Source organism: Brassica rapa, chromosome A02 (genome assembly GCF_000309985.2).
Source record: "Brassica rapa cultivar Chiifu-401-42 chromosome A02, CAAS_Brap_v3.01, whole genome shotgun sequence".
Taxonomy (NCBI): Eukaryota; Viridiplantae; Streptophyta; class Magnoliopsida; order Brassicales; family Brassicaceae; genus Brassica; species Brassica rapa.
In genome coordinates this window covers 8640159-8657048 of record NC_024796.2, presented here as the reverse complement: position 1 = coordinate 8657048, position 16890 = coordinate 8640159, and the positions used below count along the sequence as shown (strand labels likewise).

General features: G+C 32.9%; 3 protein-coding genes and 1 long non-coding RNA gene across 4 annotated transcripts; 2 read left to right on the top strand and 2 right to left on the bottom strand.

Moving 5' to 3' along the window:
* Positions 1 to 181: 181 nt before the first annotated feature.
* LOC103852191 lies at positions 182 to 6634 on the top strand. The gene is made up of 2 exons (XM_018656619.2): positions 182 to 1858; positions 1967 to 6634. The coding sequence occupies exons 1-2, from the start codon at positions 1680 to 1682 to the stop codon at positions 2010 to 2012; spliced, it is 225 nt and encodes a 74-aa protein (XP_018512135.1). The 5' UTR covers positions 182 to 1679; the 3' UTR covers positions 2013 to 6634.
* Positions 6635 to 6796: 162 nt separating this feature from the next.
* LOC103852190 (F-box protein At5g50450) lies at positions 6797 to 8377 on the bottom strand. Its single transcript, XM_009129106.3, has 3 exons — positions 7907 to 8377; positions 7671 to 7833; positions 6797 to 7608 (listed from the first exon to the last, which is right to left on the bottom strand). The coding sequence occupies exons 1-3, from the start codon at positions 8059 to 8061 to the stop codon at positions 6928 to 6930; spliced, it is 999 nt and encodes a 332-aa protein (XP_009127354.1). The 5' UTR covers positions 8062 to 8377; the 3' UTR covers positions 6797 to 6927.
* A 619-nt stretch (positions 8378 to 8996) lies between these two features.
* Positions 8997 to 13559, top strand: LOC117131785. Its single transcript, XR_004455134.1, has 2 exons — positions 8997 to 13096; positions 13207 to 13559. It is a non-coding gene; the product is annotated as an uncharacterized LOC117131785 (long non-coding RNA).
* Positions 13473 to 16259, bottom strand: LOC103852189 (protein transport protein Sec61 subunit gamma-1). Its single transcript, XM_009129105.3, has 3 exons — positions 16064 to 16259; positions 15850 to 15965; positions 13473 to 13692 (listed from the first exon to the last, which is right to left on the bottom strand). Exons 1-2 carry the CDS (start codon positions 16155 to 16157, stop codon positions 15850 to 15852), a joined length of 210 nt encoding a protein of 69 aa, XP_009127353.1. The 5' UTR covers positions 16158 to 16259; the 3' UTR covers positions 13473 to 13692.
* Between the last annotated feature and the right edge of the window lie 631 nt (positions 16260 to 16890).

Below are 16890 nucleotides of genomic sequence, written 5' to 3'. Positions count from 1 at the left end.
ATTTTTGTAATCTTACTCTTTTGAAATAGAGTGTGACCAAATGGGGATTGAACAATTTGGACTGCAAAGCTGCCACAAAAACCTTTCGGCTCTCTATGCTGCGATAGAAGGATTACTGTGGACAATGTCATGCTTACGGAATTTATATATTACTATTGTCCAAACATAGACAGATTGCTCAGACGTGATGGAAATAATTGCTAACCCAGTCGACTGGCAAGTCTTTTCCTCCGAATTAGTTCATTCCGGATAATACGACAAGGTTTCTCTGGATTTAGCATTGCTCATATCCCCATGGCTAGGAATCTGGTCAATGACATCAGTTATTTAGCATTGCTCATATCCCCATGGCTAGGTTTCCTCCGAATTAGTTCATTAAAATTTCATTTTCTTAAATTAGTTGAAAATACAGGTGAATGACATCAGTTATTTGGGTTTCTAATGTCGAAAATCGACCATGATCATTCTGCAGCAACAAGAAAAAAGCTTCATAAGAAATCGCAGATGAATAACAACCAAAGAGCTTAGGTAATTCCATGTTATAAGGATATCCTGAAGTGAACTTGTATCTTCCAATACTAGAATCCACTTATCCAAGAAAATTGGAATATAAGAGTCAAATGCTGTTTTGTAATTCAGAAGATCATGTTTTCTAATTTTTCACACAACAAACTTAATATCGAATAAAAACATTTAAAATATTAGATTTTTTTTAACACCTTAAAATATTAATTTAAAATTTTAAATTATGATTCTCATTTGACCTGGACTGAAGATGACCAAATCGGATGATAGCAATTTTCTTAGTTTTGTTTACAATAATGATTTGAATCATAACCAAATGAGATTCAAAAGATTACCAATTGATTTCCTGGTGCAGTCCCAAATCGATCAGCCTTTTCTTAACTATTTCGGAAAATAACAAATATCAATTTTTACAGAATTTTACAAAATATATTTAGAATAAACAAAAAAAAACTTGAATAAACATAAATAAATAAAAAACTTTTCTGATTTTAGGCTGATTTGAGAAAAATAAATAGTTGTGGTTCAGTTCAAAGGAATACTGTAGTCTAATATATCAAAAATGAATAACAAAGTCGATCCAAATTCTCAAACCCAAAATATTTTGGCTAATTAAGACAACATCATAAAATCATTTAATTATTTTATTTAATTCATATCAATTATAAACGAGTACCATAAAACTTTAAAACAAATAAAAGTATACTATTAGCCAGCTATTATAATTTAGTATAAATATTAATGTCCTTGCTTATGTTACCTAATGTAAATGGGGAAAAAATGTAATTAGCATAGAGACAAAACACAACAGTTGATGTTACCTCCAACTTTCCCCTACTAATATTGATATACAATTTGATCAAAAAAAAAATATTGATATACAATAAACATATAATTTTCATGCCTGATACAACGTGTATGCATGTGCTTGTTTGAATATGAGGATTCTGCTCAGTGAACGTTCCATAAATTACTAAATTAATGAAAAATTAAATATCCCAGCATCTGAAAAGACTTCACGTGTGATCAGATCTCAAAAAGTCTCACGAACAATACAAAGCAAACCACCTTTACAACTTGTCTATCTCTTTAATTATATAAAACATCTCTACTCAAAAATTCCTCACAAAAAATGGACCAAAAATAAATTACCAATGAAGAGATTACATCCATCAAGATCGGTCTCAGTAGCTCTCCTTCTGATTTTGCTAGCTTTCTTTAGCAGAAAGTTTCACACAGAGGGACACATAGATTTTCAGATAAGCATGGAGAAATCTATTGGAGGTAGCTTACGAAGAATCCCAAGAAGTCGATACAGTCCTATACAGAACAAGTAAGTGAAAGCGAAACACTACACAATCAAAATTTCATTCGATATTTATCCACACCCAAATCTCTTTTAGATGTATTTTGACATCAAGATTGTGTATTTCTGTACCAGGAGAGATCCAAGTAGGAAACAGAAGATCACATCAAGAGAACCATAGATCTCTCTCTCTCTCTCTTTTAAGTTAGATCTTCTGAGGTTTTTTGTTTGTTTGGGTTACAGAATAGTATGCATACACTTGTTTGTGAATGCTGCAGTGTAGAGTTTGATACATTTACTGTTTTAACTAGTTTACTCTGCCACTGTTTTTGAGTCAGGACTCATTGTTTAATGTTTAGACCTCTAAGTAGTGTTTACTGGAATTTGTAGATTCTGAAACATTTTCAAGTTTCTATTTATTTACTTGAATTCAATATGGATTTTTAAATATCCATGGTATATGTATTTCTTTTTCCTTTTATTTTATAAAACTTCAAGGATTTGAGTGGAATGTTTATTGCATATTCTGTAGAAATCCTGGAGCAAGTTTAGCTACTCATCACTAGAATAACTAATTCACATACCGATCAAACAAAGAATTTTTTAAACTTCGTTTAACATTTCCATATACTTCAGGCTCCACTTCTAAATTCGCCTAAAATGGGAAATTTAAATACAGCAGTAACCAACTAAAACTCCATCGAAGCTAGAAGGTTTACTCTTTTCCATTTACAAAAAAGCTTGGCTATAAACAAATACTTGGACAGATTTTAAGAGATACCCTATCATGGACTCGAGATACTTTATGTCTCTCTACATTATCAAAATCTGTTTTTAGTTTTGTAAATTGGTAAATTAAATTCTCATTTTTTTGCCTTGTCTTTCCGTCTGACACAAGTACTTGCAAGAAGAGTTGAAGTCCAAGATGATTTGTGTTGCTAGGATAATCCATTGTCTCCTTCATCATGATTGTTCTTACTATTTGTTCTTAGAACAATTAACTAGACATTTTGATTTTAGGATAATTGGAATAAAACGAAAATGTGACTAATTTTCGGATCTGAATCCTTCAGAGCAAGGTTGCTAGACACAACGAGAGTTGTCCTAAATAACTTGCCAAACATATCGAAATGAATCTTAATGCCTGTCTAAGGAAATTGGTTACGCAGCGAGAGTTGGCCTTCGAAGATGTAGACTTAGATAGTTCGTCGCAACGAGAGTTTGACAACTGATAACTGAATTCAAGTTCTGGGATTGAACTTAATAAACCCTTAGTAACAATTGATATGAGTTTTGATTGCATGTTTGAGATCTCTGAATCTAGCATTTTCCCTATATGCCTACGAAGCGATATCTTTGTTCTGTTTGATTTACTTCTTTCTATTTATGTTATAGCTTTACCAATAACTGTAAATTTATTGTGTTATCCACGTTCCTTGTGAATTCAATCCCCAAGTATTGCAATTGACTTCTTATTTAAAAGAGTGCTCTCGGGGTAATGTGAGCATATCATGTATCTACAACAAGCATTCTCCATGTTGATGAAATACATTATGAAGTTCAATCTGTCCAAATGCTCCTTCAGGGTAAGTTCCTGGAAATTTCTAAGGTACATAGTTACACATCATAGTAGCGAGGCTAATTCAGAACAAATAAGAGAAATCCATGTGATCACTTCACCAAAGAGCCCAAAATAGGTTCATAAACTAACATCAAGAATGGAAGCCCTACGTAGGTTCATCTCACCACTATCAGGCAAATCTTTCATCTTCTTCAAAGCCCCCAAAAGGCCAAAATAATTCAACTGGGTTGAAAAGTGTGAAAACGGTTTCACTAAGTTAAAAGAGTACCTTAATACGCTTCCCCTGCTATCAAAACCTTATAATGAAGAAATATAGTTGCCCTATTTGGCGATATCAGAGTATGCAGTGAGTGTCGTCCTGGTGCGAAAAAAAGAAAATAGGCAATACTAGGTGTGCTACGTCATGTGCAAGTCATTCCTTGATGCAGAAAACGATGCAATCACCTTGAAAAGTTGCCTCTATCCCTGGTCGTAGCAGCAAAGAAACTACACCCCTATTTTCGGGTTCATCTTGTTTTCGTGGTAACATCTATACCCTTTAAAGCAACACTCCACAAGCCAGAAGTATCATGCCGTTTGTCCAAATGGGCAGTACAAATCGAGAATACAACATAATATTCAGACCCGCCACAACCATCAAGTCGCAAATACTAGCCGACTTCATGGCTGAATTCTCCTCGACTATTCTCCCTGCAGTGGAGGAAGAGGCAAACATCCATAAAGATAATAATCAAGTAGGGGAATGGAAACTCCACCCAGACGGATCCAAAAACATGAGAGGGGCATGAGTAGGCATCATACTCATCTCCCCAATAGGAGACACGACATCAAGAGCCATTATGATGCAACTTCAAAACGACCAATAACAAAAGCGAGTATGAGGCTTTAAAAGTTGAACTCACCCTAACTAGAAAAATGGGAGTAGAAAACCTTCAGGTATACAATGACTTGGAACTAATCATTAACCAAATGCAGAGAGAATATCTGGCAAAAGATGCAGTATGGCTAGATATTTGGTGCTAGCCAAACGCATGATCGACAAGTCCAGAGTTGCAATCTAACAAAAATCATGAAGGAACAAAACTCCCAGGCCCAATGCCTTAGCAAATCTTGGCTTCGTCTTGGAAACCAAAAGTTAGCTAAGTATCTCCTTGCTCGTGCTCTAGTGGGAAGAAACGGATGAGTAATATTTGCCATCAAGAAATCTCGAGGCTAGGATGATGGTGCTGTACGGGTGAGTTTTGGAAGGATAAATATTTATTCTCTGGGCAAGGTTGTTTAGTACACTTGATGGATATGTAGGTTTAATGGGAGCACAAAATACAAGAGGTAGTCAATCACCCTTTTATGAGAAATTTGAGGCCTTAATGTGAATGATGGAATGTATAAAAATTATGCGACAATTTCAAGTAAATTGTACAACATATCGTTTTCAATTGACTAATATGGTTTTGGAATCAGAAAAATGATCTGTTTTTGCAACTTACTTGAAAGAAATACCACAAATAAAGGAAAGTTTCAGAATATCTGTGGTATCTTATAGTTAGAAGAAAGAGAAGCAATCCTATGGAATGAATCACAAGTGACAATGCCACAAACGGACACACAATTATCATCCAATACGGCTGATACCACACAAATCTCCCCAAGATTAGGAATATGGTGCTTTATGGATAAGTCTTGGAAGGATAATCTTTATGCTCCTGGTAAGGTTGGTTTAGTACACTTGAAAGATTTGAAGGTTTAACAGGGACGAGAGATACAAGAGCTAGTAAATCACTTTTGCATGCGGAATTTGAGGCCATAATCTGAGGGATGAAATGTATGAAACTCTCCGACAACTTCAAGTGACTTTTGCGACAAATTATTCTCATTTGGTAAAGATGGTTTCTAAATCAGAAGAATGATTTGCTTTTGCAACTTACTTGGAAGAAATGTAACAGAAAAATGAAAGTTTCAGCATGTTCGTGTGATCATATACGTACCCCGGACTCAAATTCAAGGACGGACAATATTACACGAAGTGATTGGACTCAACCATCCTATTTTGTTGACATGTACACAAAGTTTTCAGATTGCTTAGCAAAGTCTTGAATGAGTCTTTTTATGTTGATGGTAAAAAATTTTTTTTTAATTCTGATTAAAAAATTTATTTAATACTTTATTAAATATAGAAAAATAAATGAATACTAAAAATTCAAAAATAATAAAATCAAAAAATCAAAAAATATGTTTTTTTTAATTTTGTCAATATTGTTTTCAAAAGAAATTCAGATTTTTTTTAACTTTTTTAAACGGTTTTTCTTATAAGAATTTTAAGAGGACCATTCATGTAAAATATTTTCTTAAATCTGTAAAAAAGAATTCTGAATTCAGTAATGCATTCATAAATGTGTAATTAGACGTTTTGAATGTAACTTGTATGTATATTTAGGAAGATCTTCTTAAATGTGTATGCCATTTCGAAATACTAGAAATGTTTTTCTAAAGTATATACTTACAAACTTGATATTCATATATACAACAATTACAAATGTTTTCTATATTTTATAAAGATATTACATCTTTAAAAATATCATCAAATTTTTTAGAAAGATGCTATATATTCAGTGATCTTTCCTAAATAGGCATATAAGTTAAATTCACCAAGATATCATACAAATTTAAGAAGATTTTCCTAAAACTTTAAGAATATTTTATACATATTCAAAAATATCTTACTAAATATATCTAATTCAAATTTAGTAAGATATTATTAAATATATATTCATCAAAGCCTTCCTAACACATAGTTAAAATGTATTTTAAAAATACATTTTTTCCAAAATTGTATGAAAAATTACAAATATTTATCAACATTTTCCTAAAATTTAGGACGATATTATATACATTTATTAATGTTTTCTTAAATATGAATATAATTCAAATTTAGAAGGAAATCACACATTTCAGGAAAGTCTTCTGAAACTTTTTTTTAATTAAAAATTGCCTTTCAAAATGAAAGAAAATTTTGAAAAAAAATTCAAAACGTTTTAATTTGTTAAAAAATATTTTTTTTCTTTTAATAAATGGATATAATTGTTATTTACCTTTAGTAAATATTATATTGGTCATTTTGAACCTTGTATATTAGTTAGGGGATAAAACATGTTTTAGAGTTATTTATGACAATTTTATTATATTTTTGAAACCAAACAATTTTGAGTTAATTTATCATAAAAATAAAAATTAAATTGGTTTACAAATAAACAAAAGCCAAAATCGAATATTTTTATTTCATAAAATTAAATTTTGTACAAAATATAATGGTGAGAATCTAATTTATTTTTATATAGTTTGAAAATAAATTGTTAATTATAATCATAAATGTTAAGATAAAGAAGAAAAAAACATGAAAAATTGATCGATTATCAATAACCAAAAAAAAAAAGTCAAAAGGTTACAGAGACAGACTGCTGGCAAAATTAGACATTTTCTGATGTAACATTTAAAAACTAAAAAAGAGGCAGAGCAGTTATCGAGCAGCATGATTCTCAACTTCCACAGCATCAACGTCCTCGTCACCGACGCCGATCGCCGCAGCCCCAACCCACAGATCTAACGGGGCACATTCCATCTTATGCTTCACTCTCCAATCTAACGCCTGACACCCTCTCGAACAGTAGTTCACTTTCCCACAGACCGAACATCGCCGGAACTCATGCGACCTAGTCTCCGGCCTTCCGCAACCGCCGTGAGAACACATCCTCAACCCCTCGGCTAAAACAACCCGACCCGAATCAAACCAATCCTTCAAAAACCGGTTTACTGGACGAATCTCCTGAACCGGTAATCCGTTGAGTTCGGTTAGCGTTTCGTCTCCCGATTTGAGAGAGAGGTAAGAGCGTAGAGAGCCCGCGAGCTCCCTCGCGTTCGCCTGAATCAAAAGCCGACGTCCTTCGGCGACGTCGCGAGGAACGCCGTAACCGTCTTGTAGGCAGTGACCGAGCTCTCTGAGCGCGTCGACGTGGCCGAGGTAAGCGGAACGCGCGCAGAGAGCGACTCCGGCGCGTAGATTCTTGTCGGATTTGGTACCGCCGCTCCCGTTGAACTGAATCACCGACAGCGAGTAAAGCGCCGGCGCGTGAGACTTAATCGCGGCTCTAGCCATTAAAGAAGCGCCGCTCACTGGGTTTTGAAGACAGTAAAAACGGATCTGCGCAAAAAAAAAAAAAATCAACATCACAGAGAGAGAGAGAAGGAGGTTTGAAGACGAACCATTCCGAGAACGTAGCAAGCGTCGATGTTTCCGGCATTAACACAGAGTTTGAGGAATCTGTGGGCGGAGTCAGACCATTTCTCCGCCGTGACGGCTAGGGTTTGAGTTCCGGCTCTGGATAAAACCAGAGGATGCAAACCCAACCGGTTCAGTCTCTTGCATCTGAAACGGCGAAAGAGAGTTCGTCAAAATAAAGAATCGGGTGGTTTAAGGAAAAGAAGCCTGACTGACTTACGTGATGAGAACGTTGAAGAAATCGGCGGGACAAGAAGCGGAGGAACTGAGTTTGCGGAGGATAGAGAAGACGAGATCGTCAGGTAAGTCGTCGATGTGGTTGACGTTAACCGTGAGGTTCTTCTCTAACCTGGGTTTTTTGTTGAGATGCGTCATCTGAAATGATAAGATGGTTGGAGGAGAGCGAAGATGAGAGGATTTGATTCTTTTGTTGGTTAATGTTAATCTTGGGAGTGGAGAGAAAGATGGCAGAGAAGGAGGAAAGAAGAAGATGTGTGTTACATTTATACACAGAAACACGCTCGTGATTATAAAATAAAACTGTTTATTTATTTTTTTGGCGTCAAGGCCTTGTGCCCTCGTGGCTCTTTCTTTCTCGTTACTTTTTTTTTGGCTTTAACGTCTATCGAAAAATCAGGATCAAAGGGTGAGTGTGTAATTAAGATTAAGGTGGATAGTGATTAAACGCGAGATATTATAATAAATACTGTTATTTTTAACTATCTTCCAAACTATCAACGACACCTTGTTTTGTGTATAAATAATTAAATACCAAGTTAATGAATATACAAATATATTAATTGAGAAATTATTTTATTAATTTTTTGCTGACGTTCAATCATAAGTGAACTCTTACAAAATTGTTATAATTTGATTGGTCGAAGATTTTTAATTTTTATTTATTTTAATTAGTTCTAAAAAAGTAAGTTTGTAACCAATTAATATCATTTGCCAAATAATCTACATAATATTATTTATGGTAAATAATTATTAAAATTATAGAAAGAATAATAATGTTGATTAATTTTTTATATTTATAAAATACATAAAATAATAAACAACAAACAGTTTATATAAATTAATATAATGATTTTATATTCTTATTTAAAACATTATATTTTATATAAACTGTTATAATAATTATTAACGTCTTATAAAGTTCACATAATATGTTTTATAAAATTACAAAAAAAATTATAAAATTATTTATCTTGGCTTATTATATATTTAAATTATTATAAACATTTATACTAATAGAGACTATATATTAGTCATCTATACAATCTATTTTATAATTTTATCCTACTATCCTACTATATATTAATTGAAAAATTATTTAAGAGATTTTTTCTTATTTGTCGATCATTGATGAAATCTTTAAAAAAGTTATAAATTGAATGGTCGATAATTTTTAATTTATATTTATTTTAATTAGATTTAAAAAGACAAAAAAAATCTATAAACAATCAATATCACTTACCAAATAATTTACATAATATTACAAATAATTATTTATGGTAACTAATTGTTAAAACTATAGAAAAAGTAATGATGTTTGATCGATTTTTATATTTATAAACTACATAATATAATAAAAAAAAGTTTATTAAAATTGATAGAATAATTTTATATTCTTATATAAAGCCTTATATTTGTATTTATAAACTATATAAAATATTTCAAAAATAATTTATGGAATTGATATAGCATATGTGATTGGATATGTATATGTAGAGAATCTGTTACAATTATATTGTTTTAACTTTTTAAGCTTATTAAAGACATAAAACTTTAGCTATAAATTATTTAAAATCAAAATTTTCAACATTATATACCTTCAAAACCTAAATAGTTTTATTAAAAACTGAATCTTGAATATTGTATATAACTAATTTTAGTAAAATTATCAAAACAAAATATCAAAAAATATTTAAAATAGTCATATTATCTTTTTCAAAAAAAATTTATTCTTAGAAAAATATTTAATAAGAAAATACATAATGATAAAAACATATTTTAATTTGAAAGTTATAATAAATATATTATTAAAAAACATTTAATCCGTGAAATCGTGGACATCCACCTAGTAAATAATTAAATACCAAGTTAATGAATATATGAATAAATCAAACAGTTTCGAATGTATTTGTCAAACCAAGCTATTTGTCTGTTCTTCATCCCATCCCATATCGTATTCTACTGGCAATGTTCTTGCTTCATATATTGAATGGTGAATATATTGTGATAACATAGTTTACAAAAAACAAAATATTTTGATAACATTAAATATGTAAACAGTAATCTCAGAGATTATTTCCTATATAAAATCGGAATCTTTTTGTGTATAAATAAATACCAATGTATTGAACATGTATAATGTATCTAGCAAGCTGTTAATAATTCTTTTTATTTTAGCATCATTTACAATAGTCTAAAACAATAATTTATACATAGATACAGAAAATTTTAATTCTTAAATTTAAAATATATCTTGTTTTAAAAAGGTAAAAAAAATATGTCCAAATTAAAGATAATTTTACTATATATACATATTAGATTTTAACTATTAATATAGTTTATACATAGATAGTAGTATATGATAAGTAGATGATGATAAATAAAATTTGAATTGAATTCATGTAAGAAAATATAATTTTAGATTAAGAATTTTTCATTATTAAATGTTAAAGAAGTGTTATATATTTTAAACATTTGTAAGATTGATTGTAAACTTCGTATTTAATGGCTAAATAGTTTGTATTTTATATACCAAAGATGAAGTTTTATATGTTTGCTTATGAATATGCAAAATAAAATATCTTATCATTTTTTATTTCGGGTCATCACATTAGAAAAAAAAACAGAATCAACTCTCTTTCACCAAAAAGTAAGAATCAACTCTAAGATTAGTTATCCAATTTGATGCAAAACCTATAATGCTTTATTTTGGCACAAATTTTACATTAGTGTATCCCCAGAAACACAACGTTCTGAGTTGACCTCTATGACAAGTGAGGTCGCATAGAGGAATAACGAATCACGGCTTTACTCCGCGAAATCGAACCAACGAACTTCCTAGGCAAGTTGCAATATTCGTGGAGTTGGATTTTGAGTCGGCCACAGGTAAGGAGGTCAGGATCATTTATATGCTTTTGGAAGCTCGATGTCGGCTAGACTGGGACATAGAATCAGCTCAATTTTGTTTCAACAGTACCTATATATGTGCTAACGAGGATGGATGCAGTTTCGAAATTAAGAATCGAGCAACAAGAAAAGGGAGAAGATATCGGAGGAGGCTAACGATTATAAATAGTGTATAATAAGGGGAGGAGAACGGAAAAGAGGGGGACACAGACATATTGATTCCCGCATACACACATAATCACCTTTACCTCGAGCTCTAGTTCCCTCAACGCTTCGAACTTGTTTTAGATCTTGTTCTTCATTAGACTAGACGACTAGTCTTATTTTTATTCAAAAACACTTGTAAACTCGTTAATATCATTATACAAATCTATTTTATTCTAAGGATAATATTACCCAAAAGATCTTGTTCTCTAATTTACAAATAATATTCTAAAATATCTAGTGTGGGTTTTAAGACTCACAACTGTCAAAGCCGTTCAGAACCTAAACAATGAGAATATGCAACCATCCTTATTAGTTATTTCGGTTTATTTCAGAATATGTAGAGACTGACTTAATTTGGTCAAAATTTTACAACCCGATTTAGCTTAATGTAGAGGGAGATATCAATAAGCAAAGGCTGAGAGGGACACATAAGTACGGAAGACCATAAATCATGTGGCCGTCACATACGAACACATATGGTTTAATTGTAAGCAAAGTTACTAAACACGTTTTCATTTGTCGTTTTTCCCCCAACAATTATCTAGTTTTGGAGTGAACTTGTAGAAAAGGGCATCTTAATCATTACATATGGATGTAGACTAAGAAAAGAATATCAACCTTCAAGAAAGGTTATCTCTTCAGATAAGAATATGAAATATAATATCCCTATATTTATGTCTTATAAAATGTAAATATATTAGTCAGCGTTAAGGGTTCAAATAGTCTAAACCTATGGATTAGGACATGAACTTCAAGATTATAAATGTATAATGCTAAATATAGCATACTTATATAATTACTAGCATCAGACTATAACTTGATCTTTTCACTATCAAATAAAAGGAATTCCAAGATTGTAGTACACTTAAAACTTTTTAAATCAGATTTATGATACATTTGTTAGTTTTTTTATGTAAGCAAGAAATTCTGGACCTTTAATATGTACTGTATGGACCAAAGACCAGCTTCTAATAATAATCGGATTCGGTGAACTTTAAGACCCCTCTAACTAGTTGAGCAAACCACATTTGTAGAATACCTTTGTAAGTTAGTATTTCTAAGTCTGGAACCAACTTTTATTAAATCGTAAATTTCATAATCCTTATCTAGATGCACCATGCATCCTCAAGTAAAACACGCATAGTCCAAGTGGAGAGACGAGCAGTGGAAAAAGGAGTTTTGGAAAACAAGTTACCAATAAGCTACGCAGATGAAAATGATTACAATAATATATATGTATATATATTCGTTTTCTAATAATAAATAAAAGATAACAATAAAAGATATTTGTTAAATTGATTGCCATAAAACTAGATGAAAATGACCAGATTAAGGATTGCATGTGGATAAGATTTGAAGGATGAAAATCGCAGATTGGAGTAGGTGGAAGACTCATCCTTTTCACGACCACCAGAAATAAGAGAAGCTGAAATAAAATGATTTTTTCTTCTAATAAAAATATATTCTCTTTTTATTTTCTTTGAAGGGTCGACGAGTTTGGTTGATAATGAGTGTCGCATTTTGTTCCCACACTGTACCATTTGCATGCCATCATCATCTTTTCTTCAAACTCTTTTCTTAAGTAGAATAAATTAATTATACACAAAAGGTTTGCTTGCAAGGACTGCAATGAACATAATTGCATGTGGGATCAACTTTGGTTTAGTTCGCTGAGTATGAACGATACGCATTCTATATTTAGTGTTTAAAATGGCTTAACGCATAATTATATGGTAGGACTACATTTGCGTCTCATTGTGCTTTATTACTTTAATAAAGTTAATTATTATAAGTTAAATAGAAAAAGAAAAAAACTCTAAAAGCATAGTAAAAACAATCTACAATTCGTTAGATCCGAAAATTAGTATTTGGGAAAACGAATCACATCCAGGCTCTGCTCGTTGATCAAATCGGAAATCATAGTAAAGACAAGACTTAACTCGTCTTCATGTAGGTACTACTGACTTTGTCACCTCGCTCCAGGAGGTGCATAAATTGGTTGGTCGGAACTTGGAGACTACGGCCCTCGCCTATAAGGAATGAGCACACAAGCGCAAATGTGAGTTACACTTTCAGCCTGGTGATCAGGTTTGAGTCGTAATGACGAAGGATAGAATTCCTTCACATGAGTATAATAAGCTCATATTGCGAAAGATAGGTCATGTGTAGGTTTTGGAACGCATAAATGCCAATGCGTGTCGGGTACAACTTCCCCCTCGTATCAATACATCCAATGTCTTCAGTGTTAAGTGCATGTCTTTGTTCCGTGGTGACAATGAGGTTCCAGATTCAGGGAAGAATCTTCTCCTACCCGGGGAGACTTGATGCAGTGCATCTAACCTTTAAACCGCCGGCTATAACTTTTTTTTTGTATCCATCGAACCTGTTTGATTTTATTTCTTTATAAATATGTTTGAGATTATTAAAGTGGCGACTCAATGAAATCCTCCGCCACAAGTTTCTAAATTAGTTTGATCTACATTCAAGATGAGTCCAGTTTTTCAGTCGTGAACAAAATGAAAGAAAAAAAAAAGAGAAAGAAACAAATGAATACGATTACATAAACATAACGTGCGAATTGTTGAAAACAGCAAAGCTCTAGCTTTCATTTCTCAAAACTAGTTTTTGCCTTTCTCCCATTTTGTTCTTTGCTCCCTAAAAACACACCAAACAAAAAGACTTAGGCCCTGTTCGTTTGTACATCTCGAAGGTGCATCCAGATGGTCTATCTAGATGTCTTATCCAGATGCTCCATCTGGGTGTTGTTCGTTTCTTCATTTCGTCCATGCATCCAGATAAATCATCTGAATGCAACTATGTTCGTTTGCTTGTCATTTTTTAATTTCCATCTGCATCCAGGTGAACTTGTTAATAAGATGACTAAAATATAATTTTTTACGTTTCGGCGGAAAAATAGCATTTTTACGGTTTTGGCCGAAAATATTTTTGCGGTTTTTGAGGAAATATGTGTTTTTCGCGAAAAAGTGCATTTTATGGTTTTGACGGAAAAAATACGTTTTATGGGCTGGGTGGAAAAATACGTTTTTGCGGTTTGGACGGAAAAAGTGTGTTTTGAAGTTTTGGCGGGAAAAGTGTTTTTTTGACGGGAAAAGTTTTTTTTCACTTGGCGGTAAAAGTTATTTTTCGCGTTTTAGCGGGAAAATACATTTTTTCCGGTTTTAGCGGGAAATACATTTTTCTGGTTTTGGCGGGAAAATGTGCTTTTCCGGTTTTGGCGGGAAAATGCTTTTTCCGGTTTTGGCGGGAAAATGTGTTTTCCGATTTTGGCGGGAAAATAAGTTTTTTTTCGGTTTTGGCGGGAAAATACATTTTTCCGGTTTTCGCGGAAAAAAAAATATACATTTTTCCGGTTTTGGCGGGAAAATACATTTTTCCAGTTTTGGCAGGAAAATGCATTTTTCTGGTTTTGGCGGGAAAATGCATTTTTCTGGTTTTGGCGGGAAAATTTCATTTTCCGGTTTTGGTGGGAAAATACATTTTCCGGTTTTGGCGGGAAAATACATTTTTCCGGTTTTGGCGGGAAAATACTTTTTTCCGGTTTTGGCGGGAAAATACGTTTTCCGGTTTTAGCGGGAAAATACGTTTTCCGATTTTAGCGGGAAAATACAGTTTTCTGGTTTTGGCGGGAAAATGCGTTTTCCGGTTTTGGTGGGAAAATTTCGTTTTCTGGTTTTGGCGGGAAAATTCCGTTTTCCAGTTTTGGCGGGAATATTATGTTTTCCGGTTTTGGCGAGAAAATTGTGTTTTTCTGTTTTGGCGAAAAATGCGTTTTTTTTTTGTTTTGGCGAGAAAATGCGTTGTTTCCGGCCAACAGGAAAATGCTTTTTGCGGTTTTGGCCGGAAAATGCTTTTGGAGTTTTGGCGGGAAAATGCTTTTGGAGTTTTGGCGGGAATATGCGTTTTTTGGGTTTTGGTCGAAAAGTGTGGTTTTACTGGTTTAGCCGAAAAATGTGTTTTAATGAAAATGTGTGTTTTGTGTTTTTTTTGCGAAAAATGCATCTTGCGGTTTTGGCGGGAAAGTGTGTTTTTACGTTTTTGCGAGAAAATGCATTTTTTGGTTATAGCGGAAAAATGTATATGCAAAAAAATAGAATTTACGGTTTGAAAATAATATTTTTATTTTAAAAAGTCATTTTTGCCATTTATTATTTTGGACTGAACTAGATGCATCTGCATCCAGATGCACCATCAAGACTCACCTTCATTTGGGTGTGAATTTGAGATGAGTTTCTAAAAATTCAGTTGGGTGATCCATCTGGATGTAGCTTTATAATGCATTAAACGAACATCAATTTGCATCTTCACCCAGATGGATCACCTGGGTGAGCAAACGAACAGGGCCTTAGAAGAGTAGTTCCCAAAGTAAAACCAAACAACAGTTTTCACATCATCAGGTACTGAAAACAAAAATTTCTTCCTCACAACCAAACAACTGGGGTTTCTATCTAATTTATCAATTTCTTATTGAATTTGAAGTGCTTCAGACTCAGAAACTGAATTTACCAACACCATATAAAAGCTTTCTCCAAACCGAAATCAGAACAAAATGATAGAAACCAAAATAAAAAAAAAATTGAATTTTTCACAAAAGTAGCAACTTAAAGAATTATACAAGTAGGTTTCTCACATTCATAATCTCATATGCTAATTTTCAATCTGATCAAACACTTCTTATAAATCAATCACAGGAGAAGCATGATGGGACAATGAAACACAAACAAGGACTAATGCTCTGATCCAATCAACTTTTAACTATTGTGATGAATAGGAAAATCATCATCATTCACATACCTAAGTGGCACCGACGATGATGTTGTTGATTGGAATAAAGATGAGCTTCACAAAGAAGCCCACGAATCCCATCACAACGAACCCAATCGCTGTACGAACAGCAACTTTCGTGAATTCTACAAAATCAACAAACGCAAAATCAAAACCATCGTCAGAAAGCCAAATACACAGATCGACTAGCAAGATATCATTCATGAAGAATCAAGTAAGGTACCTTTGCGATCTGGTTTGTGACAACGCTTAACGAGACGAATGCTATCCTTAGCGAAGTCTCTGAGAGGATCGACGACGGAATCAATGGCGTCCATGGCTTTGCTTTCGATGATCTCTCAGTCTCAATCTCACAGCTCTTTTTGTGCTTTCTTTGAAAGAAACGTCACAGAGTTTCTGATGACCAATCACAACGCTAGGAACAATAACAGGTGGACATAATTGCCGCGTCAGCTGACATTTCAGATTTAGTATTGGGCTTTTATTATTTGTGGGCCCATATCCATTAATGCTAGCTTTCATCTCTTTTTAAAAACAAACAAATGACTAAACATATTTTGTTTTGATTTGTGTCAAACCATATTTACATGAAAGAAATAAACTCCAAAAGAAAATTCTAATTCCCAACAAAAACCTTAAAACCAAAATCCATACATTTCAATTTTCGTCGCTTTCCCCACCCTCATCCTCCCGTCACCACCATTAACCGCCGGCCAAAGACTCGGCCCCGACTATGGCTCGTACATTCCACTTCCATCCATTACCACTGGGAATGATACTGCATGCATGCCCGTCGTCTTTTTGGCATGTACCCAAAACACATTTGTACGTGGTCATAATGTTTTTATAAATTTTAGTTAAGGTTTAGGACCCTTTGCAAAAAAGTATTAAAGCCAATTTTTTTTTTTTTTTGCTAAAAGGTAAATATCATTACAAAATGAACTTTGAAGTTTACAAGATGTTAGAACAACCTGTATACCTCTATGCTTGATTACACGGCAAAAAAGTTAAAAACATGTAATCAAGAAGACAATCGAGCTTGAAACCGTT

What these genes read in the sequence shown, in the direction of transcription:
- LOC103852191 (XM_018656619.2), top strand. Translation starts at nt 1,680, where the DNA reads ATGAAGAGATTACATCCATCAAGATCGGTCTCAGTAGCTCTCCTTCTG. An exon ending in TACAGTCCTATACAGAACAA is followed by an intron (nt 1,859 to 1,966) that starts GTAAGTGAAAGC and finishes TTTCTGTACCAG; the next exon opens with GAGAGATCCAAGTAGGAAAC.
- LOC103852189 (XM_009129105.3), bottom strand. Translation starts at nt 16,157, where the DNA reads ATGGACGCCATTGATTCCGTCGTCGATCCTCTCAGAGACTTCGCTAAG. An exon ending in TCACAAACCAGATCGCAAAG is followed by an intron (nt 15,966 to 16,063) that starts GTACCTTACTTG and finishes TTGATTTTGTAG; the next exon opens with AATTCACGAAAGTTGCTGTT.
- LOC103852190 (XM_009129106.3), bottom strand. Translation starts at nt 8,061, where the DNA reads ATGACGCATCTCAACAAAAAACCCAGGTTAGAGAAGAACCTCACGGTT. An exon ending in TTCTTCAACGTTCTCATCAC is followed by an intron (nt 7,834 to 7,906) that starts GTAAGTCAGTCA and finishes TCGCCGTTTCAG; the next exon opens with ATGCAAGAGACTGAACCGGT. An exon ending in CTTGCTACGTTCTCGGAATG is followed by an intron (nt 7,609 to 7,670) that starts GTTCGTCTTCAA and finishes TTTTTTGCGCAG; the next exon opens with ATCCGTTTTTACTGTCTTCA.